Source organism: Carassius carassius, chromosome 30 (genome assembly GCF_963082965.1).
Source record: "Carassius carassius chromosome 30, fCarCar2.1, whole genome shotgun sequence".
Taxonomy (NCBI): Eukaryota; Metazoa; Chordata; class Actinopteri; order Cypriniformes; family Cyprinidae; genus Carassius; species Carassius carassius.
The window spans coordinates 27,701,869-27,728,156 of NC_081784.1; the positions used below are offsets into that span (position 1 = coordinate 27,701,869).

The 26,288-nt window shown below is 37.5% G+C and overlaps 1 protein-coding gene across 1 annotated transcript in view; it reads left to right on the forward strand.

Annotated features, from left to right (window-relative positions):
* Window positions 1-13,692: 13,692 nt before the first annotated feature.
* Window positions 13,693-26,288, forward strand: part of LOC132110988 (leucine-rich repeat-containing protein 1-like) — a 49,909-nt gene continuing 37,313 nt past the window's right edge. Inside the window, exons 1-2 of the mRNA XM_059518142.1 lie at window positions 13,693-14,306; window positions 24,897-25,014. Of these exons, the coding sequence (XP_059374125.1) occupies window positions 14,148-14,306; window positions 24,897-25,014 (277 nt within the window). The 5' untranslated portion in view covers window positions 13,693-14,147. The remainder of the gene's footprint in view (window positions 14,307-24,896; window positions 25,015-26,288) is intronic.

Here is a 26,288-nt window from a genome sequence, read left to right on the forward strand (position 1 = left end):
CCTATTTATTATTTCATTATTCAAATCTCCTTTTTAAAAATAGGAAAATAGACACCCTATAGTTGTATATAATTATACGCGATATATATATATATATATATATATTAATTCCTTACATTTATATAGCGCTTTTCTAAGCACTCAAAGCGCTTTACATTGTCCGAGGGTATCTCCTCATCCACCACCAGTGTGCAGCATCCACCTGGATAATGCTATGGCAGCCATATTGTGGCCAACCGTGCTTGGGCTGCAGGGTGATATGGCTGCTGGTGATAAAGACCCATTTCGAATGTTTGGGTGCTTTTCTTTTCTTTCTGCTCCCAGACGCTGTGGTGGAGCAGTTATGCAGTATTGTTCTTTTAAATACTTTCTAGCATTTCAGAAATAAATATGTATACAAAACACACTGAAGTACAACATTACCTTACGGTGTTTGGGAGTGCTCAAAAAAGATTTAAACACTTAATTTTGAATCGATTTCTTCTCGTTAACTTCAGAGATGTGGATTTGGATGGTAATTAAATTACCATATGACCTTGGTGTTTGTCAAAATACAGTAAGTAATTCGTCCTGGGATTTTGACAAGGGTGGTGAGAGAAAAACACAGACATCCTGGATTCGGATGGCTTTAAAATCACCAACTATCCACAGTAAATGGTGAAAATCACTTACATCCCCCTGAGAAACAATTACAGTCTGAATAGGGCTCTACATTCTCTTTCTCGTTCATTAAATAATTTCTCCTCCTTCCCTCTGGCTCCACCATGTTCTTGGTGATTGAAAAAATGCCATCTCCTGTTCCATTGTTGTTTCCTTTTGTAGTTTTAAATAATGATTTAATGATTTGATATTTAATGCCACCGTCATGGCTATGATGCTTCTTTGATGAGCCACTTATTTGACTTTTGCTTTGGTACTGCATGTTATACCAGCAACATGCCTGTGGACACCGCAGACCAGCGGTTTGCATGTGTACTGCACATCAACGCGGACAAGCAGAAGTATAAATGAAAACTGACGCATAGCCTATGGCGTAGGTCTGATGCAGAAGCATAAATCAGCCTTAAATAGTTATCTAAGTAGAGTGTAGAGTAGTAGAATTTGCACACTATTACACCTGTGTGTGACTGTCAGTTTTGTTACCATTCTGTGCCCATCATCCATTATTTCCACCACTTAAACAAGCTACTCTTCTTTAAAACATGACGTTTTATTTCACAAGTCACTGCGTTTGCGTTGGCTATCGTTAATCTGTTTTATCTGCAGGCATTAAAGTATTCAATTCCTACAGTGGCTCGTTTGGCGTATATCATTCTCTTTCTATGAAACTTGTAAACTGCATTCACTGGTTCTGACTCTATACCAACACCAACTCTATAGTAGTTCACGCAAGCATTGCAATTATTTCGCATTTACTAGAATTCTATCAAATGGCTTTCCTAGCTCAGTTTTTTTTTCGTGTGTCCTGTGTGCAACATATTATTCTTCTGTGCTTTCACGATATAAGAAGTGTGTGGCCATGCACATACACAGCTTTAGAGGAAATAATAATCCTAATAATCCTTTAACGGCTTTGAATTATAGAAATGTGATAGTGTATTATGTGTATGCCAGGTTAAAGAGATGGGTCTTTAATCTAGATATAAACTGACAAAGTGTGTCTCCCTTCCGAACAATGTTAGGTAGATTGTTCTTGAGTTTGTAGAGTTTGTGTACTAAATAGGAAAAGGATCTGCTACCCGCAGTTGATTTTGATATTCTAGATATTATAAAATGGCCAGAATTTTGAGATCACAGCGGACATGAAAGAATATAATGTGATATGAGCTCGCTCAAGTATTAAGAAATATAGAGCGGAGTATTATCAACATCACTGTGAAAGCTAACACCACATTTCTAGATATCTTCCAAGGGTAACATATAATTCTGAAAAGCAACTATCCTATTACTGAGCATTATGGTATTCCATATTGTATTTGTGATTGATATGATACTACTTCTTTCAATGCTGTGAATTGATGACAGTCAGATAAGTATGATTTGTACCATGCCAATGCAATTCCACTAATGCCAACCTAATTTTATAGTCTATGCAAAAGAATGTTGTGGTCAATAGTTTCAAAATCAGCATTAAGATCCAGTAGCACTAACAGAGAGATACAATCAAGATCGGATGATAAGAGCAGGTCTTTTGTAATTCGTATGAGATCAGTCTCAGTACTAAGATATGGTCTACTTCTTTTCTAGAAGTAGAAGTACTTTCCCGCAAAGTCAAAGTCACCTTTATTTATATAGCGCTTTAAACAAAATACATTGCGTCAAAGCAACTGAACAACATTCATTAGGAAAACAATGTCAATAATGCAAAAATAATTGTTAAAGGCAGTTCATCATTGGATTCAGTTATGTCATCTCTGTTCAGTTAAATAGTGTCTGTGCATTTATTTGCAATCAAGTCAACGATATCGCTGTAGATGAAGTGTCCCCAACTAAGCAAGCCAGAGGCGACAGCGGCAAGGAACCGAAACTCCATCGGTGACAGAATGGAGAAAAAAACCTTGGGAGAAACCAGGCTCAGTTGGGGGGCCAGTTCTCCTCTGACCAGACAAAACCAGTAGTTCAATTCCAGGCTGCAGCAAAGTCAGATTGTGCAGAAGAATCATCTGTTTCCTGTGGTCTTGTCCTGGTGCTCCTCTGGTGGGATCTGTATCTGGGGCTCTAGTTGTCCTGGTCTCCGCTGTCTTTCAGGGATGTAGAGGTCCTTTCTAGGTGCTGATCCAGCATCTGGTCTGGATACGTACTGGATCCGGGTGACTGCAGTGACCCTCTGATCTGGACACAGACTGGATCTGGTGGCCACGGTGACCTCGGAACAAGAGAGAAACAGGCAAATATTAGCGTAGATGCCATTCTTCTAATGATGTAGCAAGTACATAGGGTGTTATGGGAAGTGTTTCTGGTTCCGGTTTACCTAATTAATGCAGCCTAAAAATCCTTTAACGGATTTGGATAATAAAAGCATATTAGTATGTTATGTGTATGCCAGGTTAAAGAGATGGGTCTTTAATCTAGATTTAAACTGCAAGAGTGTGTCTGCCTCCCGAACAATGTTAGGTAGGTTATTCCAGAGTTTGGGCGCCAAATAGGAAAAGGATCTGCCGCCCGCAGTTGATTTTGATATTCTAGGTATTATCAAATTGCCAGTTCTAGTTTTGAGAACATAGCGGATGTAGAGGATTATAATGTAAAAGGAGCTCATTCAAATACTGAGGTGCTAAACCATTCAGGGCTTTATAAGTAATAAGCAATATTTTAAAATCTATACGATGCTTGATAGGGAGCCAGTGCAGTGTTGAGAGGACCGGGCTAATATGGTCATACTTCCTGGTTCTAGTAAGAACTCTTGCTGCTGCATTTTGGACTAGCTGTAGTTTGTTTACTAAGTGTGCAGAACAACCACCCAATAAAGCATTACAATAATCTAACCTTGAGGTCATAAATGCATGGATTAACATTTCTGCATTTGACATTGAGAGCATAGGCCGTAATTTAAATATATTTTTGAGATGGAAAAATGCAGTTTTACAAATGCTAGAAATGTGGCTTTCTAAGGAAAGATTGCGATCAAATAGCACACCTAGGTTCCTAACTGATGACGAAGAATTGACAGAGCAACCATCAAGTCTTAGACAGTGTTCTAGGTTATTACAAATGGAGTTTTTAGGTCCTATAATTAACACCTCTGTCTTTTCAGAATTTAGCAGTAAGAAATTACTCGTCATCCAGTTTTTTATATCGACTATGCAATCCATTAGTTTTTCAAATTGGTGTGTTTCACCGGGCCGTGAAGAAATATAGAGCTGAGTATCATCAGCATAACAGTGAAAGCTAACACCATGTTTCCTGATGATATCTCCCAAGGGTAACATATAAAGCGTGAAGAGTAGCGGCCCTAGTACTGAGCCTTGAGGTACTCCATACTGCACTTGTGATCGATAGGATACATCTTCATTCACTGCTACGAACTGATGGCGGTCATATAAGTACGATTTAAACCATGCTAATGCACTTCCACTGATGCCAACAAAGTGTTCAAGTCTATGCAAAAGAATGTTGTGGTCAATTGTGTCAAACGCAGCACTAAGATCCAATAAAACTAGTAGAGAGATACATCCACAATCAGATGATAAGAGCAGATCATTTGTAACTCTAAGGCAGGGCTATTCAATTAGTTTCATTCGAGGGCCGCATTATCAAATCGAAAAGTTGAGGTGGGCCGGTGGGTTGGTTTGGGGGTTTATCTTATTTATTGAAACATAACAGTTTCAATAAATAAGCTAAAGTAACCCTAAAGAAGTGTGGTATTTACTTGGAAATGTGGTACCCAACAGTATGCAAATATATAAAACCATAATAAATAAAAACTTGATAATTTACTGCTGTGTACAACTATTTTCCTTGGAACAAATAAATTATTTATACAAACTTATAGCTGTTGGTGAGAAATAATAATTATTTTATTTATAATTGTTATGCTTAAATGAAAATATTCTGACAGTGAGACTTGTTAACCACAGGCTCCCACTGTATAAAAAATGCCTAAACACAAGTTAAAAACTATACGCACCTTTACAAAGAAACTGACATAATTTCATAACAAGCATTAAATATATATTCCTCTACCCACCTAATAAAACTAATGCAATATAAATCACTATATTTACTATTAAACTATATAATATTATAGTATATATTTACTATATTTATTTATTACTACATAGTATTCAATATAAATATTGCACATTTCTGCCCAACCATGGTAAATTACTACAGTAAATGTGGTAAATGTTTGTAAGGGTGATTAGGGGATTTAAAGTCTTCTAATTTCGGTCATGCCACAATGTTTCTCCTGCTTTCCTCATCAGTCTTGTTGGGAATGTTGAGGCTGTTTCATCCGATTTAATACTAATTAAATCATCGAGTGATTTGTGGTTTGTAACAGAAATGTTTCTGTCGAACTGAAACGCTTCCACTGGTTGTCGCAACGCTGTTTAATATTAGTGTGTCCGGGACCGGGAGTAAACGCAACTCCGCGCTGGGCCGTGTTTAAACAACTATTGAAACAACTGAAAACATCGCTATTTGTTGTAACTGTACTGAACGAGAAACCGCTTCAGATGATTCAGTTACGGAGCGGTCCGAATGAATCCGAATAGTTTTAGACCGTTATGCAAGCGCGTTTAGAAAGAATCGAACCAAAAGAATGATTCATTCACGAAGGATTGGTAGCCTATCGCTGGTTCAGTCGACATAAATTCGGGACACATATAATAACTGCTGAAATATTCACACGTAAAACGTTTCTCAGGTCAATCGGAGCGAAAAGAGGAGGAGGGAGGTTGGTGCCGTCGGGCCGCATGGAGATGATTGGCGGGCCGCATGTGGCCCGCGGGCCGCCAATTGAATAGCCCTGCTCTAAGGAGAGCAGTCTCAGTACTATGATACGGTCTAAATCCTGACTGGAAATCCTCACATATAGCATTTTTCTCTAAGAAGGAATATAATTGTGAGGATACCACCTTTTCTAGTATCTTGGACAGAAAAGGGAGATTCGAGATTGGTCTATAATTAACTAGTTGTGGTTTTTTGATGAGAGGCTTAATAACAGCCAGTTTGAAGGTTTTGGGGACATATCCTAATGACAATGAGGAATTAATAATAGCCAGAAGAGGATCTATGACTTCTGGAAGCACCTCTTTTAGGAGCTTAGATGGTATAGGGTCTAACATACATGTTGTTGGTTTAGATGATTTAACAAGTTTATACAATTCTTCCTCTCCTATAGTAGAGAATGAGTGGAACTGTTCCTCAGGGGGTCTATAGTGCACTGTCTGATGTGATACTGTAGCTGACGGCTGAATGGCTGCAATTTTATCTCTAATAGTATCAATTTTAGAAGTAAAGTAGTTCATAAAGTCATTACTGCTGTGGTGTTGGGAAATGTCAACACTTGTTGAGGCTTTATTTTTCGTTAATTTAGCCACTGTATTGAATAAATACTTGGGGTTATGTTTGTTTTCTTCTAAAAGAGAAGAAAAGTAATCGGATCTAGCAGTTTTTAATGCTTTTCTGTAGGATATGTTACTTTCCCGCCAAGCAATACGAAATACCTCTAGTTTTGTTTTCCTCCAGCTGCGCTCCATTTTTCGGGCTGCTCTCTTTAGGGTGCGAGTATGCTCATTAAACCATGGTGTCAAACTGTTTTCCTTAACCTTCCTTAAGCGTAAAGGAGCAACTTTATTTAAAGTGCTAGAAAAGAGAGAGTCCATAGTTTCTGTTACATCATCAAGTTGTTCTGAGGTTTTTGATATGCTAAGGAATTTGGTTACATCAGGAAGATAACTTAAAAAGCAGTCTTTTGTGTTAGAAGTGATGGTTCTTCCATACTTGTAACAAGAAGTAGAATTTACAATTTTGGCTATATGAAGTTTGCACAGAACTAAATAATGATCTGAGATATCATCACTTGGCTGAATAATTTCAACACCATCAACATCAATTCCATGTGACAGTATTAAATCTAGAGTATGATTTCGACAATGAGTAGGTCCTGAAACGTGTTGTCTAACCCCAATAGAGTTCAGAATGTCTATAAATGCTGATCCCAATGCATCTTTTTCATTATCAACATGGATATTAAAATCACCAACTATTAAGACTTTATCTGCAGCCAGAACTAACTCGGATGTAAAATAAAGTCTGTATGGTGCCCTGGTGGCCTGTATACAGTAGCCAGTACAAACATAACAGGGGATTTATCATTAACATTTGTTTCTCTGGATAATGTTATATGAAGCACCATTACTTCAAACGAGTTATACTTGTAGCCTGCCCTCTGAGAAATCCTGAAAACGTTGTTATAAATTGAAGCAACACCTCCACCTTTTAGACGCGGCTCATGTTTATAACAGTAATCTTGGGGGGTGGACTCATTTAAAATAATGTAATCATCAGGTTTTAGCCAGGTTTCTGTCAAACAGAGTACATCTATATTATGATCAGTGATCATATTATTTACAAAAAGTGTTTTCGTAGAAAGGGATCTGATATTCAATAAGCCAAGCTTTATCATTTGTTTATCCATATTGCTTCTGTTTTTTATTTGTTGAACCTCAATTAAATTGTTAATCTTAACTTGGTTTGGACGTTTTTTGTATTTTCTAGTTCGGGGAACAAACACAGTCTCTATAGTGTGATATCTAGGTGAAAGAGTCTCTATGTGCTGAGAATTAACTGACCTCTGTGACGGGAGGCAGCTAGCAGACGGTCGGTTTAGCCAGTCTGTCTGCTTCCTGACCTGGGCCCCAGTTAGTCAAGTATAAACACGAAGACTATTTGCCATATTTCTAGAGAGAAGAGTGGCGCCACCCCAGGAGGGATGAAGACCATCTCTTTTCAACAGGTCAGATCTGCCCCAAAAGCTCGTCCAATTGTCTATGAAACCTATGTTATTCTGTGGGCACCACTTAGACATCCAGCCATTGAGTGATGACAATCTGCTATGCATCTCATCACCACGGTAAGCAGGGAGGGGACCAGAGCATATTACAGTGTCTGACATCGTGCTTGCAAGTTCACACACCTCTTTAATGTTATTTTTAGTGATCTCCGACTGGCGAAGTCGAACATCATTAGCGCCGGCATGAATAACAATCTTACTGTATTTACGTTTAGCATTAGCCAGCACTTTTAAATTTGCCAAGATGTCAGGCGCTCTGGCTCCCGGTAAACATTTGACTATGGTGGCTGGTGTCTCTATATTCACGTTCCGTACAATAGAATCACCAATAACTAGAGCACTTTCATCAGGTTTCTCAGTGGGTGCATCACTGAGTGGGGAGAACCTGTTTGCAATACAATGCAATACAAAATACAAAATACAATGCAATACAAAATACCTCTAGTTTTTTTCCTTCCATCTGTGCTCCATTCTCTGGGCTGCTCTCTTTAAGGCATGAGTGTTCTCATTATACCATGGTGTCAGACTGTTTTCCTCCTCCTTTATGCATAAAGGAGCAACCATATCTAAAGTGCTAGAAAAGAGTCTTTATAGTTTCTGTTATAACATCAAGTATTTTTTAACTACTGGATTTGCTAAGGAATTGGGACAAGTCAGGAAGATTATATACAAAGCAGTCTTTTGTGATAGAAATGATGGTGCTACAATATTTGTTGTTGAATTTGCAGTTGAGTTGGATTTACAGCTTTTTAGCAGTGATGTAGTGGTGCCTGGAGAAGTGGGTATACTCTTAATTTATGTCCCCATTTTTTAAGCGGCCCAACAAAGTATGAATGGCCTGTTTTATAAACTGTGACGTAAGACTAGTCTTGCATATTTGGTTCACCCCAAAATGGGCCAGTATTATTTGCGCATTTTCACTTACTGTAACTTCTGCTGCTTGACTTCACGGAGTAAGGTTCATGATATTAATATTAGCCACAAAATTTTGCAATAAATAATTAAAATGTAAAATATTACATAGACTGCAACAATTTTAACCTCTAGTAGACAAGCTATTTTGTTTAGTTATCTGTAGAAGGATCATGATCTCTATTTGATACCAAAAACATTTAAAATGTGATAAATTTGTCCAGGACTGTGCAGCCTACTTCTTTCTGTTTCTCCCATGGCATACAATGATGGGCAATTATTAACCCCCTACATCCCTCATACCTTTTACAATTTATCTATATAATATATAGTGCAAAATAAATAAATAAATAGTGAAATAAAAAATAATAATAATAAATAATTACAAAAATAACAATAAATCAAATGATTTAGAGCATTTTTATACAATTAAGCACTAGGCAAGCAGTGATATCAAACAAGACTATAAGGAGACCCCAAAAGATCATTAAACCTGCTGCCTCGACCTGACTGCACAGGCTTCTATACGGATCCATTCAGAATCTTAAAAAAACACCTTCAGGCTTCAGCAGCATCCATTATAAAACACTCATGCTTTTAAGCCAAATACATGCTGAAAAGAATAATTCTAGATGTGACTCTAAGCAATCTCTAATTAAATCGGTCAGGTTTTCTCTGTAGCTGTTTTGAACTTAGGCTAATGTTTGAAGGTATTAGGTAACTGGATCCTTGAACTGGAAGTTTACCAGTTAAAAAAACAAATCTGATTGCAAAAACTTGCTTCTTTTAATATTTAAGGTATTGTTTTCCTTATAATGTACTGATTTACATTAGGAGTCAATAATTAAATATTATTTTATCACTCTGCATGCCTCCCTGACATGCTCTCAAGCCCCAGACCGTCTCCGCTTGAATTCACGTGATACTGTATGTCAAGATTGGAGGCGGCTGACGCAATCATCAATCAATCAATCAATCAATCAATCAATCAATCAATCAATCAATCAATCAATCAATCATTCAAATTTAAAGGGAAGCCTGTGCATCACATGGGATTTGATTAGCTAGTCATGGTGGACTGTCATGATTTTGGCTAATAGGACACTAATGAATGATGGGCATCATAAGGGATTTTGAAGTGGGTATACAGAAAGCTGACAGCAAAAGGAGTAGGTATACATCGTATACCTGCATATACCCTACACTACACCACTGATATGGAGTATACATGAGACTAGATAATGATCCGATATTATCACAGCTGCAAAACTTCAACACTTTTAACATCAATTCCATGAGACAGTATTAAATCTAATGTATGATTATAACAATGAGTAGGCCCTGACATGTTCTCTAACCCCAAATGGAGTTCAGAATTCCAATGCATCTTTTTTATTATCAGTATGGATATTAAAATCACAAACAATTAAGACTTTATCTGCAGCCAACACTAACTCGGATAGAAAATCAGCAAAATATTTGATAAAATCTGTATGGTGCCCTGATGGCCAGTACAAATGTCACAGGGGATGTATTATTAACACTTGTTTCTCTGGATAATGTTGAATGTTGATAATATGAAGCACCATTACTTCAAGCGAATTATACTTGAAACCAGAGGTGGGTAGTGAGTTACATTTACTTCGTTACATTTACTTGAGTAATTTTTTGGGGTAACGAATACTTTTCGGAGTATATTTAAAGATGGGTACTTTATACTCTTACTTGAGTAAATTTTGGGGAAAAATCTGTACTTTTACTTCGTTACTGTGGGCGACGCTCCTCTCGTTACTTTATTTTAATGCAATAAATGTTATAATGCTTCAGTTTATTCCAAACGCGCCGTCTACTTTTCTCTGGGCAATGAGCGATGCCCATTCGCGAATGATTCATTCTTTTGAGTCAATTCTGTTCAAAGGCTTGATCAAACCAATTGGCAAACGAGTGAATTGGTTCATGAATCAGTTTGAATGAGTCGTTCAGTTCCCTGCCGCACGCGCTGAGCGTCTGAAGTGGTTCACTCGGAGTTGTAACGTTTAAGAACAGAAAGAGCGTTGAAAACGTGGCTGGAACTGCACTGAATTGAAATCTGCAAAGGTTATTATTTGCTAGCGATGGAGATCCTTATTAGATGAACACCGCGTGTGCTGTCTACTGTTTAACAGGTAATAACTTGGGCTACATTCGATTACAGTACACGATAGCACTGTGACATTAGTTTGTTGTAAGTGTGTGGCTTATAACAGAGGGGAGTCAAGTTGAATGCAGCTTCCAAAAGACAAAAAATAGCCGATTAAGATTTTATTAATTTTAATACAATCACACTGGTGCAAGTACGTTCAGCGAGTCATATTATCAGCTGCTAAATTCAGATCTGTGATTGCTTGCTGGCGCTTAGCCAGAAATAGATGTGTTTATACAGCGCTGCGCATTATAACAAATCACACATGATTCTTTTGAGCTTATTAAAGCATTGGCCAATCAGAGGCGTTCAGATGAGTCATCGCTAAAATGCCGGTGCTTCCTTCACTCGCTCACTGACTGAATATCTCTTTCTGGCGAATTCTCTCGCAGGAACAACAAAGTGCAGATGTGTGTACGAATCTTTAATTAAGATATTGATTTCACAGTGTTAACAGTTTCAGTGATTTTAATGGGAGTTTCTGAGAGTGATTGAAATCTAGACTGTCAGTGAAAATGATCTTTAATAATGTAAATGTTATTTGCTCTCTTTCTGAACAATGAAAGATTAGTAGTAATATTTATATCACATTAACTTTCAATGTTAAATTCACATTTAATATAAAGTCAGTCGTATTAAAAATATGTTATGGCATGACACCTATGTCTGTTACTTAAGTAAACAGACAGGGTTTTATAATAAATTACATAAATTGGAGTAAAGGCTGATGAAATATATACATTTATACACGCACACATACATTACATACATTTTATCTATATATCTAAATAAAAATAGGCTCAGTATATATGACCCAAAGTAACTAGTAACTAACTACTTGAGTAGATTTTTTATCCGATACTCTTTTACTCTTACTCAAGTAACTATTCAAGACTAGTACTTTTACTTTTACTTGAGTAAATATTTCTAGAAGTACTTTTACTTTTACTTGAGTACAGTTTTTGGGTACTCTACCCACCTCTGCTTGAAACCAGACTTCTGAGAAATACAGAAAATATTACTAAAAATTTTTGCCTATAAATTTACCTTTTACCTTACTGACTATTAATAAGCCTTTACCTTACTAACCATTTACTTTACTAACTAATAAGTAACAAATTAGGAGCTTACTGAGGCAAAAATCATAGTTAATGGTTTGTTAATTTTGAGATTTGGACCTTAAAATAAGGTGTGATCAAGAACAAAAAAATGCACTAAATACATATTTCTTTCCTTTGCAAAAAGTATGGATATTCTTCAAGAAACCAAGCTAGATGGCTAGATGTTAATTAAAAACCCTTCGTTTGAAGTGAACATATAACCCCTTCACTTTCCAGGATTACACTATTTGATAACTGTAATTGAACATGTTCTTACCACCAAACTAAATACACCCATAATATAGCAAAATGTTCATTCACATTCTTAAAATCTTAAAAACAAAGGCCAAAACAGTATCTGCACACACAGCTCTCTAAAACCCACTATCCAGTCCAAATCATAGCCAGTGAAACATGTTACACATTGTAAACAGTGTCACTAAAGATAATTTTGTCAGATATATAAGTGAATTAACTCTCTGAGTGAAATGTTTAAATACCCAAGTAAATGATGTACTTATGTTATGAAAATTGTTAATGTAAGCTACGGGCAGAAAATGTGAGATACATACAAATTTAATAAATCCAGGAAATGTAGATTTGAGTCATACAGTAAATTGCATGTAGTGGAAGTGCGGTGGGATCAGGTGTTTTGTGGTAGATCATTTGGATGTGGCCACATAATTTCAGCTGATATTGTCTGAATGACAAATCTTTGCCGAGATGTCATTACCGGCTGTGTGTATTGCCTCAGGAAGTGTTGTTAATATGGATTTCAATCACATACGTTCTATTGCTAGGTGGGAAATAATGCCTCAGTTAGATTGAGTAATGGGAAGGTTGTCATTTCAAATATCTAGTTAAAAAAATATGTAGACTGAAATTTTTTAAATATTTTAAAATGGCTGTTGGGTAAAAACAATAATACCAAGTGAGTAACATGTCTCCTTTTACTTTTTTGCCAATTTATGAATTGTTTTGTGGTTCATCCTGAACAGTGTCTCTGCAATCTTTCTGCATAAGCATGTGGTCTTGACTCAGTCATAGTGTGTCACTGAAGAAAAAAAATAAAAATAAATGGTGACCAGGTGTGCAATATCGTCTTTTAAACAACAATTTATAGAAACACAAAATCCAGTAACCTAGGTTTTATATTGACAGTAACCTAATTTCTTAAGATTTCTGTGTCACAAACATAGCAGGCAGTTTTGAGCCAGCAGCTGTCATCTTGGCACAGCTCTGTTCATGTTATAACTCTAGAACAGAGAACATTCCCGAAGGTACCACTAGAAAAATGTTTTTTTGAAAAAGTGCTTTCTAAGTTGCATACAAATTAGTAAGCAAATGATTACTGGTTTTTGACAACATTTTACAATGGTGGACGTTGTTGCTTGTGTAGTTAAATTTAAAATATTAAAGCAAGAACGTGGATTAAATGTTTTAATTCTTTACTCTTAGCAGTAGGCTAGCTAAGTTGCTGTCCTGTAAGGGTACAAAATTAATTTGTGCCATTTTAATATTTAAGATATCCTAGATTGTCAAAACAAAATGGGTTTGCCCACATTTGTCCCGATGGATGCTTGAGGGTTAATAATAATGATAAACGTATAATAAAAAGTTAATCTATTTTTTGTTGTTTTAAAAAACTTCCCAAGAACTTTACCGACTGTCAAAATATAAAGAAAGAGCAAGAATATAACCTGTTACATTACACAGCTGCTAATCTGTCATTGCTTTCGCGGACGCACGCAAAATGTTCTTTGGACTATATTCTTACTTAGTAACATAGATTGTCAAGTTTTGTGATAGACAGACAGATAGATACGATGGACGATATGAATAATAATAATAATAATAATAATAATAATAAAAATAAAAAAAACTTGTTGAATTTCACATACTATTTCAAGGGCACCCAGGTGTGTTAGAGGAAGTGCAGTTTCTGTAGTTCAGTGTGTTATTGTTTGTGTGCAGGGAGGGAGCGAGCGACAGAAAAAAGGGAGGAGCCGCTGGGATTCGTGACGTCAACCTGGAATGAGGGAGTGAATGTTCCGGGTCAGAAACTGGACGAGGAGGAAATAAACTCCGGGATAAGAAAAACACGAAATAAACGCAACGAAACAGACATGTGACCGCTTACAAAGAAAGATACGGGACATTTCTCAGCCTTGCAGTAAAGATGTTGCGAGAAAGGTGAAAAAGCGGAAGGAAAAACTCCAGGGATCAAAGCAGAAGTGGAGCGCGACGTTTTTATTCCATGTTTCAGTGCGCGATACATTTGCGTTGGGGATCGCTAGATTTGTATCCGACACTAGTTGCTTTGGCGCTCTTTCACTGTTCCAAGTATCTCCCGCTTGTTTGTTTTAGTTTGGATTTGCTGTGGCAACTTTTCCAGCAGAACGGATTTATCTAGGGCTAGGATCGCCATCCCGTGATGTTTAACTGTATCCCCCTGTGGCGGTGCAACCGTCACATCGAGTCGATCGATAAGCGCCACTGCTCGCTGCTCTTCGTCCCGGATGAGATCTATCGCTGCAGAGCGAGTTTGGAAGAGCTTTTACTGGACGCCAACCAGCTCCGGGATTTGCCCAAGGTAAGAAGACGCCAGCCTGTACTGGGACCATTGTTGTTAGAAAAGACTCTTCTCAACTTGATGAATGAGAAGCGTCATGGGCCGCGTCTCAAAACCTAATTCTCGCTCTGCTGCTTCAGCATTTGTGCGGAGGCGCGCTTCGAGTCAGCAGCAGTTTGAGGCAGTAAAGTTGAGACTAAGAGTCGTTCAGAAGTTTGGGGCATCAAAGGTGCATTGTGGGACCTCGTAGGCACGTTGGAAGTCCTTCATTACTTTTAGGTATCATATAGACATACTCCGAGTTAGTAGCAGTTTTGGCCATCAGGTGTTTTACAAAATCAGCAGCAGGTATCATAGGCATACTTCCAGTCAGCAGTGTTTCTGGTCATCTTAGGCTGCATGATAGACATGTTTAGATTGCTCTGCTGTTTTGGTCGTCTTTCAGCTTTGTTGGTAGTATAGGCCTAGTTAGTATCTGAATCATTTTTGTAGACCGAGCTGTACCCATAACACTCCTGTGACGCTAAAGTGCTATGTTTTATGAACCTGTGACTCACTGTCATGTACAGGGGTTTGAAACACAACCAGTGTCATTGTGCAGATGGCAGAGAGCACTAGAACTCGGCGAAATGTGGTTGAGAAAAACATTGTGACAATGGCAGGTACCAGTGAGCTCTTCCTCCATGACACAGTGGTGTAGTGGTTAAATATTTGGACAGAGAGATGAAAGGTTCAAACCCACATGAAATGATCTATGAACCGTCACCACGAACAAAACGCTTAATTGCTAAATTGTGAACTGCATTAGTATGCGATATGACATGAATGGGCCACATATAGCTAACTGCTGCTGCTTCTTCTTTTTTTACAATCTTCAACTGTAGTCACTTTTGCCTTTTAGCGACCCTTCAGAGCACAGACCCATGCATGAAGCACCAGAGAGCACTTTCAGGGGAACGTCTGCGTGGAGGAGAAGACTAGCAGAAACTTTTAATGCTGATTTAAAGGCTCCTCCTAACCATGATGCATTACTGACACAGGACAGCTTCCTCTCCCTCTCGCTGCTGTGCATCCATTTAAAAAGCCTTTTCCCTCTCATTTAGTCCTTGTGTAACCTTTACCACAGTGATATTGAAGAACTCTCTCAGAACAGTGAGCAGTGAAGGGTTTTTATAACGCTGTCAGCGGGTTTGTGAAGAGCACACGTTTGCTTTGCTCCCCGTGTGTGTACAGCAGTAAATCCTGCACACAGTGCTGATGGACTGACCACCAGTATTGCTTGCAGTGATGTTTTGGCATTTAATGAATGAAATCTTCCAGATCACAGATGCATCCAAGTGCTGTGCCCAGCAAGCACAGCGCATCCAGGACCATCCTATCTTACACCCGTGTAAGGATAATCCTATTTTAGTGAATTCCAGGATACTTTAATCAAAAGTGTCTTTGAAGTCAGACAGCCAGTCAAAAATGTAATGTAAAATTAAGTTTTTCACACAAGAAGCCAAAGAAAAACAATGTAATAGAGAAACCAAACAACTTTTGTAACTCACAGTTTATTGATTTTGTTAATAACCACTGTGAACCAGGTGAATATTACATTCCTAATTAAACATCTTTTTAAAAACAAAACTTAAATATCTCAAGTATCAGGCCTGAAGGTGACCAGTTTATTTATTTATTTTATTCCTAAGAAATACATATCAAAACGCATAACTTAGCAAAGATTTCTGTCCTATTAATAGCATTGGTCTCCACAGTTTTTGTATAAATCTTTGCTGGGATATAAAAAACGTTGAAGCTGTTTTATTATGAACATGTGGAAACATGAAACGCCAGTAAATTGGCCGTGTATCAGGCTTTCCCCTCAAGGGCTGAGTGCTTGAACCGAGTGCATTCCGGTTTTTAACCATTTATTGTAAGAAGCTATGCTAACTATTAAATTCAGTTATTCGTGTCTGAGCATGTTCATCTTTGATTTTTTTAGTAGCTCAGACATCTATTGTCCAATTAATACATTTAATGGAAACTACTTTTAGTTTAACTTTAGTTGTGCACAGTTCATAACCATTCTGTGTTCATGTCCTTGCTTTCATGTTGTTCACAAAAATAAGAGCTTTTGAATAATGTTCTGGCTGCTCTTTTCTGGGCATATGAAAAATAAAGCTTCCACTGAAGCATGAAGATTTAAGAAACCATAAAAGTTTAATAAAGTAGTCCACACAATGCATGTGCTGTATCCCAAGTCTTCTGTAGGCGCACTGTAGTTTTGTGTGAGAAACTGATGGAAATTAAATGTGAACATTTTGACATATTTATCCAGTTCCTTATAAAAGCAGTTTGGGGTGGGCCATATGAGCGTGACTGCTGGGTTATACGCCAAAAGTGTGCGGTTTAGACTGAGCTTGAGAACACGCATCTTAAAGCCTGTTTCTTGTCAGTTTGTGTGTGAAATCTCTTATCATAGACGTTTTCTGAAATCTGAGACTACTTGTTTGGCCTAAAATGTGAGGAATGCTGTGAGGAGAGTTAATGGTGACGAAAGATGTGTGTGGGGGAACCAGAGGCTGTTGGTCAGAGACAGAGACCGCTTGGATCTGAGGGACCTGATACCAGTCTGAGTCACTGCGCTCTCAGCAAGCACTGCAAAGCTTTTTTAATGTTAAAAGGTTCGAGTGTAAGGGTGTGAGATGTATTGTCTGTGATAATAATGTCATTGTGTTTAAAGCTGAAATTGTATAAAAAAATAAATAAATAATTGGTGCACGCTTTCACCTGGTGTAGATTAAAATGCAGATGCAATATTGCTGCTGTATTAAAATCAGTAAGTTGATGTTATCAGTTATTATTTAAGTTATATTGTCAGTTACACAATATTGTCAGATTGGCCCTAAAAGAATGCTTACTGCTTTATGAATAACATGAATTCGAACATACTACTCTTTTTTTTTTTATTATTATTATTTTTTTTCACCTAATATATAGTTGTCAAGTAAACTGATTCGGATGATATTCGGCTGCTAACCCTAACATAAGCTTTTACTTCAATGAAATGTTGTCACAATGTTTCATTTTGAAAATGTTGAGGTCATTTAATCATTTCTAATATAAGAAAATAGATGTGATCATTAAAAATATCTCTGTGATTTTTGCAATTTAGATTATTTTGACCTTGTGGATCTTTTGTGTTAGCTTTGTGTCTAACTGTATTTGAATCCAGTCAGGCTACAAATATTGACAGAGGGCTTAAAAAGGTTAATGTAAACTTGTATTTGCTGAAGGGTGGAGGACGGGCTGGTTAACAGGAAGAACAGGTTGAGTGGTCCGCCTGTCTGATAACACGCCAGTGTCAGGATGGTTCTGTCCTCTTGTAGATTTCTAGTTTCATCAGACACCTTTTATAAACAATAGCAGCCATCGCAAAGGAAGTATTGAGATGAATGTGGTGTGAACTTCCGAGTCTAAAAGAGTTGTATTGTGTGCCATACCTGTTGCAGTCTGGGAAGTTTCTGTGTGTCTATAGTATTGTCGACAACTTTCTCTTCCTGTGCAGCACTAACGTTTTGATTAGAGAGTGAGAAGAGGGACTGGGAACAAGAAGAGCAGTGTTTCTGTTCTTCTCTATTTGATAATGGCCTGTTTGTTATTCTAGCATAGTTTTCATGTTATTTATTTCCATTCATAACTTGGTTAGCTGGTGTAGGAGGTCAAGTGCAGTAGAATAGTTCAGACTGGGGATAATAGGACCCAAGGCTATGTGGAAAACATGGACAGAATCATGGAATCTAGTTGTAAAATATAGATTTTACTTGAATGTAATTTGGCAAATTTTTTTTTTGTAATAAATCAAAAGTAGTGCTGTTTACTTAAACACATTGTGATTTGGACTAGTGTCTGCAGAAAGACTGCTGTTGAAAGTAAAGTGGGATGTGTGTAAAAAAAACAAACACACACACACACACACACACACACACACACACACACACACTATATATATAAATATAAATAAATCCAGTTGGAGGGTGCATGAGTTCATGTACACAAATGTCACAGGGCTTGCAAACTTAAAAAATCCTTGGTAGCTCTTCAGGCAGGTACTCTAGAGATTTTGACAGACCGGAAAATTTATATAACTAGACCAATATAGAAAATCAGATTTAAATTTTTTTATTTTTAATACACAAATGTCAACAAATATGAAGGAAGGAATTTCTTTCACTATTTACAGGGTATCTAAAGAATTAAAAATTTTTTTAGGCAATTTATGACCCATTTTAAGAGCTGCACATAGTGGTGGGCGATAGCCTCAAAATTATATCACAATATTTCAAAAATATTCGTGATAACAATATTCATGACGATATATATATAAAAAAAAAAACATGGGACAATGTTTAATTGGTGATTGCAGCTGGCAGGCAGCAGTATTAATTAGTGCAAACACAATGAAGGGTATTTTCCAGTGAGCTACTGTCATCGATGACACACACTACTAATCTGAAGTGTGAATCTAGTGTCATAAGATGACAGCAGCAGCTGTGTGTTCGACTTGAAGCAGACCGATCGCTCTACAGGGCCCTAGCTGGGGTTTGTGGGGCTCCGGTGCAGCTTTCACCGGTGGGCCCTGTATGAAATTGTGTATATAGCACAAATATACAAATTAAACCAAAGTTTACGATTTTTCACGTTTGTAGGTGTCCAGGTACAGAAACTGAATAATCAAATGTAAATAGCATTACTTAGTCTTTACTGTATAAATGAAATATAGATTGTTAAAATTACAAAGTAATTCAGTAAAGAGCAGTGAGTGGTTTCTCCGATTTCATTGCTTGGATTATCATTAAGGACACTGACAGCAGCTAGGAAATTAAGCTCAGTCACTTTAAGAGTAACACTCCATTTCTTTCCCTAATGTTTACTTTCAGTTAAGATATACATTTTCGAGGATACTTTCAAGGTGACAATTTTTTATGTATTTGTCGTTTCAAGAGCAATAAGAGACAAAACTCAGTTTGGTGTTTAAGAGTAGGGGTGCTCCGATCACAATCGGCCGATCGTTAATGCGCATCTCATCAGTAAAGCCGGTTCGCTAATCAGCGGTAAATTCCCTCAGGTGCATGGTTTCACATTGAGCAGCTGTTACTACACAGAGCCGTTGTTAAATGAGAAGATGCGCAAATAAATGCTGAAAATGACCGTGGATTTGCGCAGCTTCTCAGTTAACAATGGCTCTGTGTAGTAACAGCTGCTCTATGTGAAATCACGCACCTGATGGAATTTTCCGCTGATTAGAGAACCGGCTTTACTGACTAGATGCGCATAACGATCGGCCGATCGTGATCGGAGCACCCCTATTTAAGAGTTGTAGACCCGGCCCTCTGCATGCACACGGTACGCACCGAACAACCGTGCGGCTGCTGAATTAAGCTTTTCATGTCTTTTTGTGTTTGTATGTTTAAACTGGCGAGGTCTATTAGTTCGTTCAGGCACGGGAGGAAACGAGGAAGAGCTCGCTATTTGCACAGCTCTCTGTTTGCTCAAAACTCTGTTGAGTTTTTCTGCTTCTGTTTGAATGCTTTAAACAGTTTTGAAAGTTTAAATTGGCAAGGCTTAAACACGTGTAATTGATAAGCTTTCATGACGTCTTTTTACGTTGGCCTCAGGAAGTCGGATGAAATCACCAGCCCCGTCCCCTCGCTCCACATAGCTTTACTAAAGATATGCTCCTCACCTATATTTGAAGGTATGAGTGTGCGCTCAAATATGCTCTAGAAGATACTTTGATGTCATCAACCCTCTAAGGACACCTTGGACAGATCGGTCTCGTCTGTCAGATACCCGATCCGCAGAAAATGCCTGGATCGGAGCCGATACAGATCCCGAGTATCGGATCGATGTATCCCTACAAGCTATGCAATATTGTGTTTATTATCCAAGATGAATCGCCTTTGATAATTAATGCGATATTGCGTAGCTTGTCTGTGATCTACGGCTCTGTCTGTTAAATGCTGCTCCATTTGAAAGCAGGTCATTGCGATTAAGCGGTAATCACGGAACCGGATTTACTGACTATGTGCGCATGATCATATCGTTAGATAAATCGCCCAGCCCTGATTTTGACAGGAAAATACACTAAAGAATATAGTTTACATGTAGCATGTCAATTCTCTCTCTCTCTCTCTCTCTCTGCATGTGTGTGAAACAAAGCGACGGCAAGTCATGTGCCTTCACACTAGAGTTTACGGTACATCAAATACAGGTGCTTTGCACATTCGTTCAGAAGAACTGCACAGATCGTCTGATGGAGAGTGGAACTCTGAAGCGCTCAGAACAGAGTGTTCAGCGAGTGAAAATATATACTTGCTAAACTTAGCCTCCAAGTCACACACTGGAGAGTAAAGTCTGAGAATTTATTAGCCATTGGCTAATATTAGACGTCATTTAGTCTCCCAGAGTGAAGATTTAGTCGCATATGCGAGTGATTTACTCTCATTGTAGAGGGTTGGTCATACACCGATCAGTCTGCGCAGCGCTGCTTCAACACACCTGTTAGGTTTGTTTTGTTGTTGTTGTGAGCGCTAGGGAACATATATTCACCATACGTCATCGGGTCACTATATCACTGATATCGTGATATGACACTTTTTTTATCATGTAAAATGTATTATCATGGATGATATGATATACCACACCCCTGGCTGCACAAGTAAAATGAACACTGTATAAGTGATGTTGGACAATGTCTATGATAACATACAGTATTGAGCCATAAAATTACATGATTTACATTTCAGATACAGGTTTTCACAAAAACAAAAATCTTATACAGCAGCATTTCAGCCCTAAAACCATTTTTATGAAAAGGGATAAATCAAGCATATAAATTATGTCGTCAGTTTAAATAGTATATAGATTGATGTCTTAATTTAGATTTTTAGAAGGCAAATTTACTTCTTTCTTATTTACAACTCCATGTGTTTGCTGCTTAAATACATGAGTTGTTATTTGCATTGATTTTACCATGAACAGCAAAAAAGGCTTGTTGGAAGTGCAAATCCATTCTCTGCTGTGAGGTGGCACTTTAGGAGCGCTGAAATATTGTGGTTTGCCCGGTAACGGCTGTACACATAGCAGCTCTGCTCTCATAAATGCTGCTTTATCAGGAATTATTGGTAAAATGCAATAAAAATGCCAAGGACTGTCTGAGGACAGTCGGTTCGCATCAGATACAGTCAAATGAAGACATCTGCACTGCGTTTTCACTTGAAACGTGCAGCTCTCATATTTATTCAATGACATCATTGGCTTTTGAAATTTAATCCAGCCGTATGGCGACTCTTGTGTCCACAACTGTAAGACCTCTTGAAATTATAATTAAGACATTTATTATACCATTTACCATTACCATTTAAAACTTTGTATTGCCTTACGTTTGATACTACTCACTTTAGGAGTTTTGAAGGACCCGCAGGAGTTGTGATGCATTTTGGTAGCCCGACTGAAAAACACAATAGCCCCGGGACATCAAGCTAGCGATTTTGCATGCGTCAGATGGCAGTTGCATTATTGTCTTTCTGATTCTCTGGTTATGTTTGATTATTACCATACAAAAACTCCAAATCCGTGAACTCATAAGGCATTCTGTGAAGACTGGCTGACCGATCGAGACAACACTGTGTCTCTGCTACTCATGCAGATTACCTTTATTATCGTAATAAGCGTGCATTGCATACTGCTCCATTCAGTTTTGCTGTTTGGCACGAATAGCCAGTCCTGTGTGTTCACGTCCTCTCTAGAGACCTAAAGCCAGCATGTACAGTGATGGAGTCAACTGGTCTGTGATGAATTAAACTGTAAGGCACTGATAAACATCGTAGTTTAACCAGTCTGTAGTAGTGTTGTCAAAAGACCCGGTACTTCGGTACCAAGACGGTACTAAAAAAATGAAAATGTGGCGGTACCAGGTTTCTTTAAGTACCGGTGGTAGCGAGGACCCGGTCAACCCGGTTCTTGGCGCACATAGCGCTATGATTTTCACGAAGCAGAAAACGCAGACGGAATCTCAAAATCCAGTCATGATAATGAAACTTACATTTTAATATGGACAATCACGGAATGTGTCAAAGTTAACATAAATTAATCAAATCAAATCTCCGTATGGACCATTATCTTTAAATGTTAAGCCGCAAAAGTTGGTTGAAATATGAATCCTGCATGTTCTGCGCGTCTCTGTGTGAATGAATGAATGGTTTGTTTACTACATAGACTGAAGCGCGTGACGCTTGCAGTAATTTCAGCATCTGCCGTCTCAATGAGGACATAAATACATAAACTCCATCACCAGAACTGTGAGTCACTTCACAAGCATTTTACCGTTTCATCCGAGTAAAACCAGGGTCAAAATAAAAGTAGCCCGCCAAAATAAAAGTTCATTTTTACATAAAGGCATTGTGCTAGATATTACTATTATTTACTATTATTATTTTTTCAAGAAATAAATCCAAAATTTTTTTTCCATGTTTAAAATTTAAATGTTTACATTTCATTAATTAAAAGACACGACACAAGCCACACTTTATTCTGTTCCTTACACAAAGCAGTTGTATAACTTTGAATGGTTCAGCAGTGTAAATCATCATCCATTTTAGTTTTATAGAAAAGAGCAGCTTGAACATTTTCCTTTTGTATTTCCTGAGGAAATAGAAGAAAATTATACATATCAGGATTGGAATGACATGAGTGAGATTTTTATTTGATAAATCATGACACTTTTTTTTTTCTTCTCAAAATGCAATATATGCATTGAAAAGCTATTTTTCATATCGAAACTGATGAAAACACACAACAAAGCTGATCCACATATGAACTTGGTCAATACTAATCTTCTATACAGCCACTGGACTAAAAATCAGTCATCGCTTCCAAAATGAATTCATCGGGTCATCTTGTTAATGCTATAAATTAATTACAGCAATAAAATAACATTTAATCATGAACAAGAACATGAACAACATCACATTAGAACACAGAAATTCCAAAATTATATTTTACTTACATTCAACTTCCAAAAGTGCAAACTTTACCAAGTTACATTCATTAAGTTGACTAGTGCTATGTGCTGTACAAAAACATAAATGGCATTAATAAAAACACTAACACTGACAAGCTACGGAATATCGCATTCATAAATTAATGTTATTCATCTAATGAACGTGATAGCGCAGCTTATCAGTGATCTACGTCTCTGTGTATTAAATGCATCTGAATAATTTCCATCTGAAAGCACGTGATGGAGATTTACCGGTACTATTAATCACAGAACTGGCTTTACTGATTAATAGTGCGCATGACAATCACATGCGATTTATAATGCAATCCTTGTTTGTTGATCACAAAGTAAATGAGAGAAAACTAGGATGACGGGTGTATTCAAAGCGCCGCCATTAATGTCTAGGGTGCATGGAATGGTGTGCTGTGATTGGTTGTTACTGCTTACAATGTGTGGAATGGTGCGCTGTGATTGGTTGAGCAGATATATCGCATTCTGCAAAAAAGGGAGACTGACGTTTCTCGCGGTTTGGAGAAAAAGGGAGAAAACATGACCTAATTACCAATCTCAAGCCGATGACGCATTTGCATGACATGCAGCAGTACCGTCTCACTCTCTGTCCGGCACGGGTGAAATAAATATAAGGCTTTAGCTGGGGTACAATTCATATTTCTTCATTAAATAACTGAAAGTAATTTGAAAAGTTTCTGTGAGACATAATTTCACAAAAAGCTTGAATGAATCACCACGCGCTCCCTTTCAAAATGCAAATGGCTTCAAAACACATCGTGTCTGCACTTTAAGAGAGCTGTATGGTGTATTGTGCAACAATCCCATAATTGTAATAACAAAAATATGGTTCATGATCAAACATTTAGGTGAGATAAATATATATTTTTGAAAAAATGGCCCCCTCTCTACCCCTCATAAGAAATAAAAAAAATAAAAAAATCTTAATTGGACCGTCACTATAATTAATTCTACATGATAAAATTAAGGCTTTAAAAAGATCGGTATCGGTGATCGGATCGGCAGATACTGCTATCTGTTTTCAGTGATGGGCCTCAAAAATACTGATTGGAGCACCCCTATATTGTACTATAATAAACACAAAGAATATTGGATGATATATTGATATCAGCATTTTTTACTCCCTAATATTGATATCAGCCCCCCCCCCCCAGCCCCCCAAAAAAAACCCATAACGGTGAGGCTCTAATAAGCACAGCTGAAGAGATGCTGCAGGCAGTTGTTTGTTGGTTTCGGGCTCTGCTGTCTCTCTGGTTTATGGGGTGCTTCAAATGCACTTTTTTTTCCTCATGTCAGTCGTAGTATGCAAATGTGAATCAGTACAGCATCAGAATTACCCATAATCCTCTCTAAACACTCCCAAATTGCATAGGCTATGTTTGGAATAGCATATTAGTGTACTTTCCTTACGTTTTCTGCAGTATTTACTGTGCTTTTTTGTATGTAAGGTATAACAGCATTGGCAAAATATGTTTTATACATATACTTATTCAAACTGCAGTAGCAATTAATTGGTGTTTCTTGCTCTCTTTCAGCCATTTTTCAATTTGACTAAGCTGAGAATACTTGGCCTAAGTGACAATGAGATCCAGCGGCTGCCGGGAGATATTGCTAACTTCATCCAGCTCGTAGAGCTAGACATCTCTCGAAATGGTAAGAAGCCCTTTGGTTTATCAGACCACTGTTTAATTACTTTACGTGTCTGTGAGAGACTTTGGCCTCCCGTGTCTTGTTCTTCCCACACACTTATTTCAGCAGCTGGGTTTCTGTGCTCCACAATTACATACAACATTTCAGCACCCTTCACAGTTATTCCCAGCCTGGATCGCAGAATCTCCACGCACAAATTTCAGTTATTGTTTCAGCTATTTCTACTGTTTTTGATCAAGTGGCATTTTTAAAAGTAGACTTCATGGTTTGTGACATGTATCTTTCTTAAAGTGATATTTCATGAAAAAATTTTTTTTTGACTTTATTTCTTCTTCTATACAGTATAGATGATATTTTGCATAAATTGCGCCACATATTTAAAGTGGGTTGAATGTTGTTTGGACTCTGATATAGAAGAAAGAAATGAATTCTGGTTTGTAAAGCCGTGAGCATGTATACTGTAAATTACTTTTCAGTGGTCATTTCATGGTTTATGCTCTTTTTGTGTTTACACACTGTCTTGCCATGGTTCCTCCCTTATAAATGCACATCATATTAAAGTTGAACTCTGATCTCTCTTAGTTAAAGCACCATTTTTATGGCAGGCACATAAATGATTGAAATGCTGGCTTTGTTCCAAACCCCTGTATGCTACCTTGCTTTCTACATAGCTTGGTATCTTGTAAAGAAGCATCTGAAATGGAACCTGTAAAGGATTTACAGAAACAAATGCTTCATGTTCTACAAGTAAAAATGTAATTACATTTCTTCGTATGGCATTTGATTTTGAACATTAACTTAATAAAGACAAACCTACTGTGAGCTACGAGGTTGTTAATCTGTGATGCACAGACACTATTTAACTGAACAGAGATGACATAACTGAATCCAATGATGAACTGCCTTTAACTATCATTTAGCATTATTGACACTGTTTTCCTAATGAATGTTGTTCATTTGCTTTGACGCAATGTATTTTGTTTAAAGCGCTATATAAATAAAGGTGACTTTGACTTTGACTTTGATGCATGCTTTTGTTGAAACCATCAGCCAGCATTAGGCCATTCTTAAAAATATTATTGTTTGCCGTAACCCGACCGACCCTGTCAATTTAGCATCGACTCAATTTTAAATTTTTTTTTGCTTTTAGTCCGACCGACTTGCCGATTGTAAATTTGCGTTAAGACCGACCAATTATTTTTTTACTCTTCAAACAACTAATACAAACGCAATAAAATACTATTAATTATATTTAAGCAAGTATTGTAAATATATAA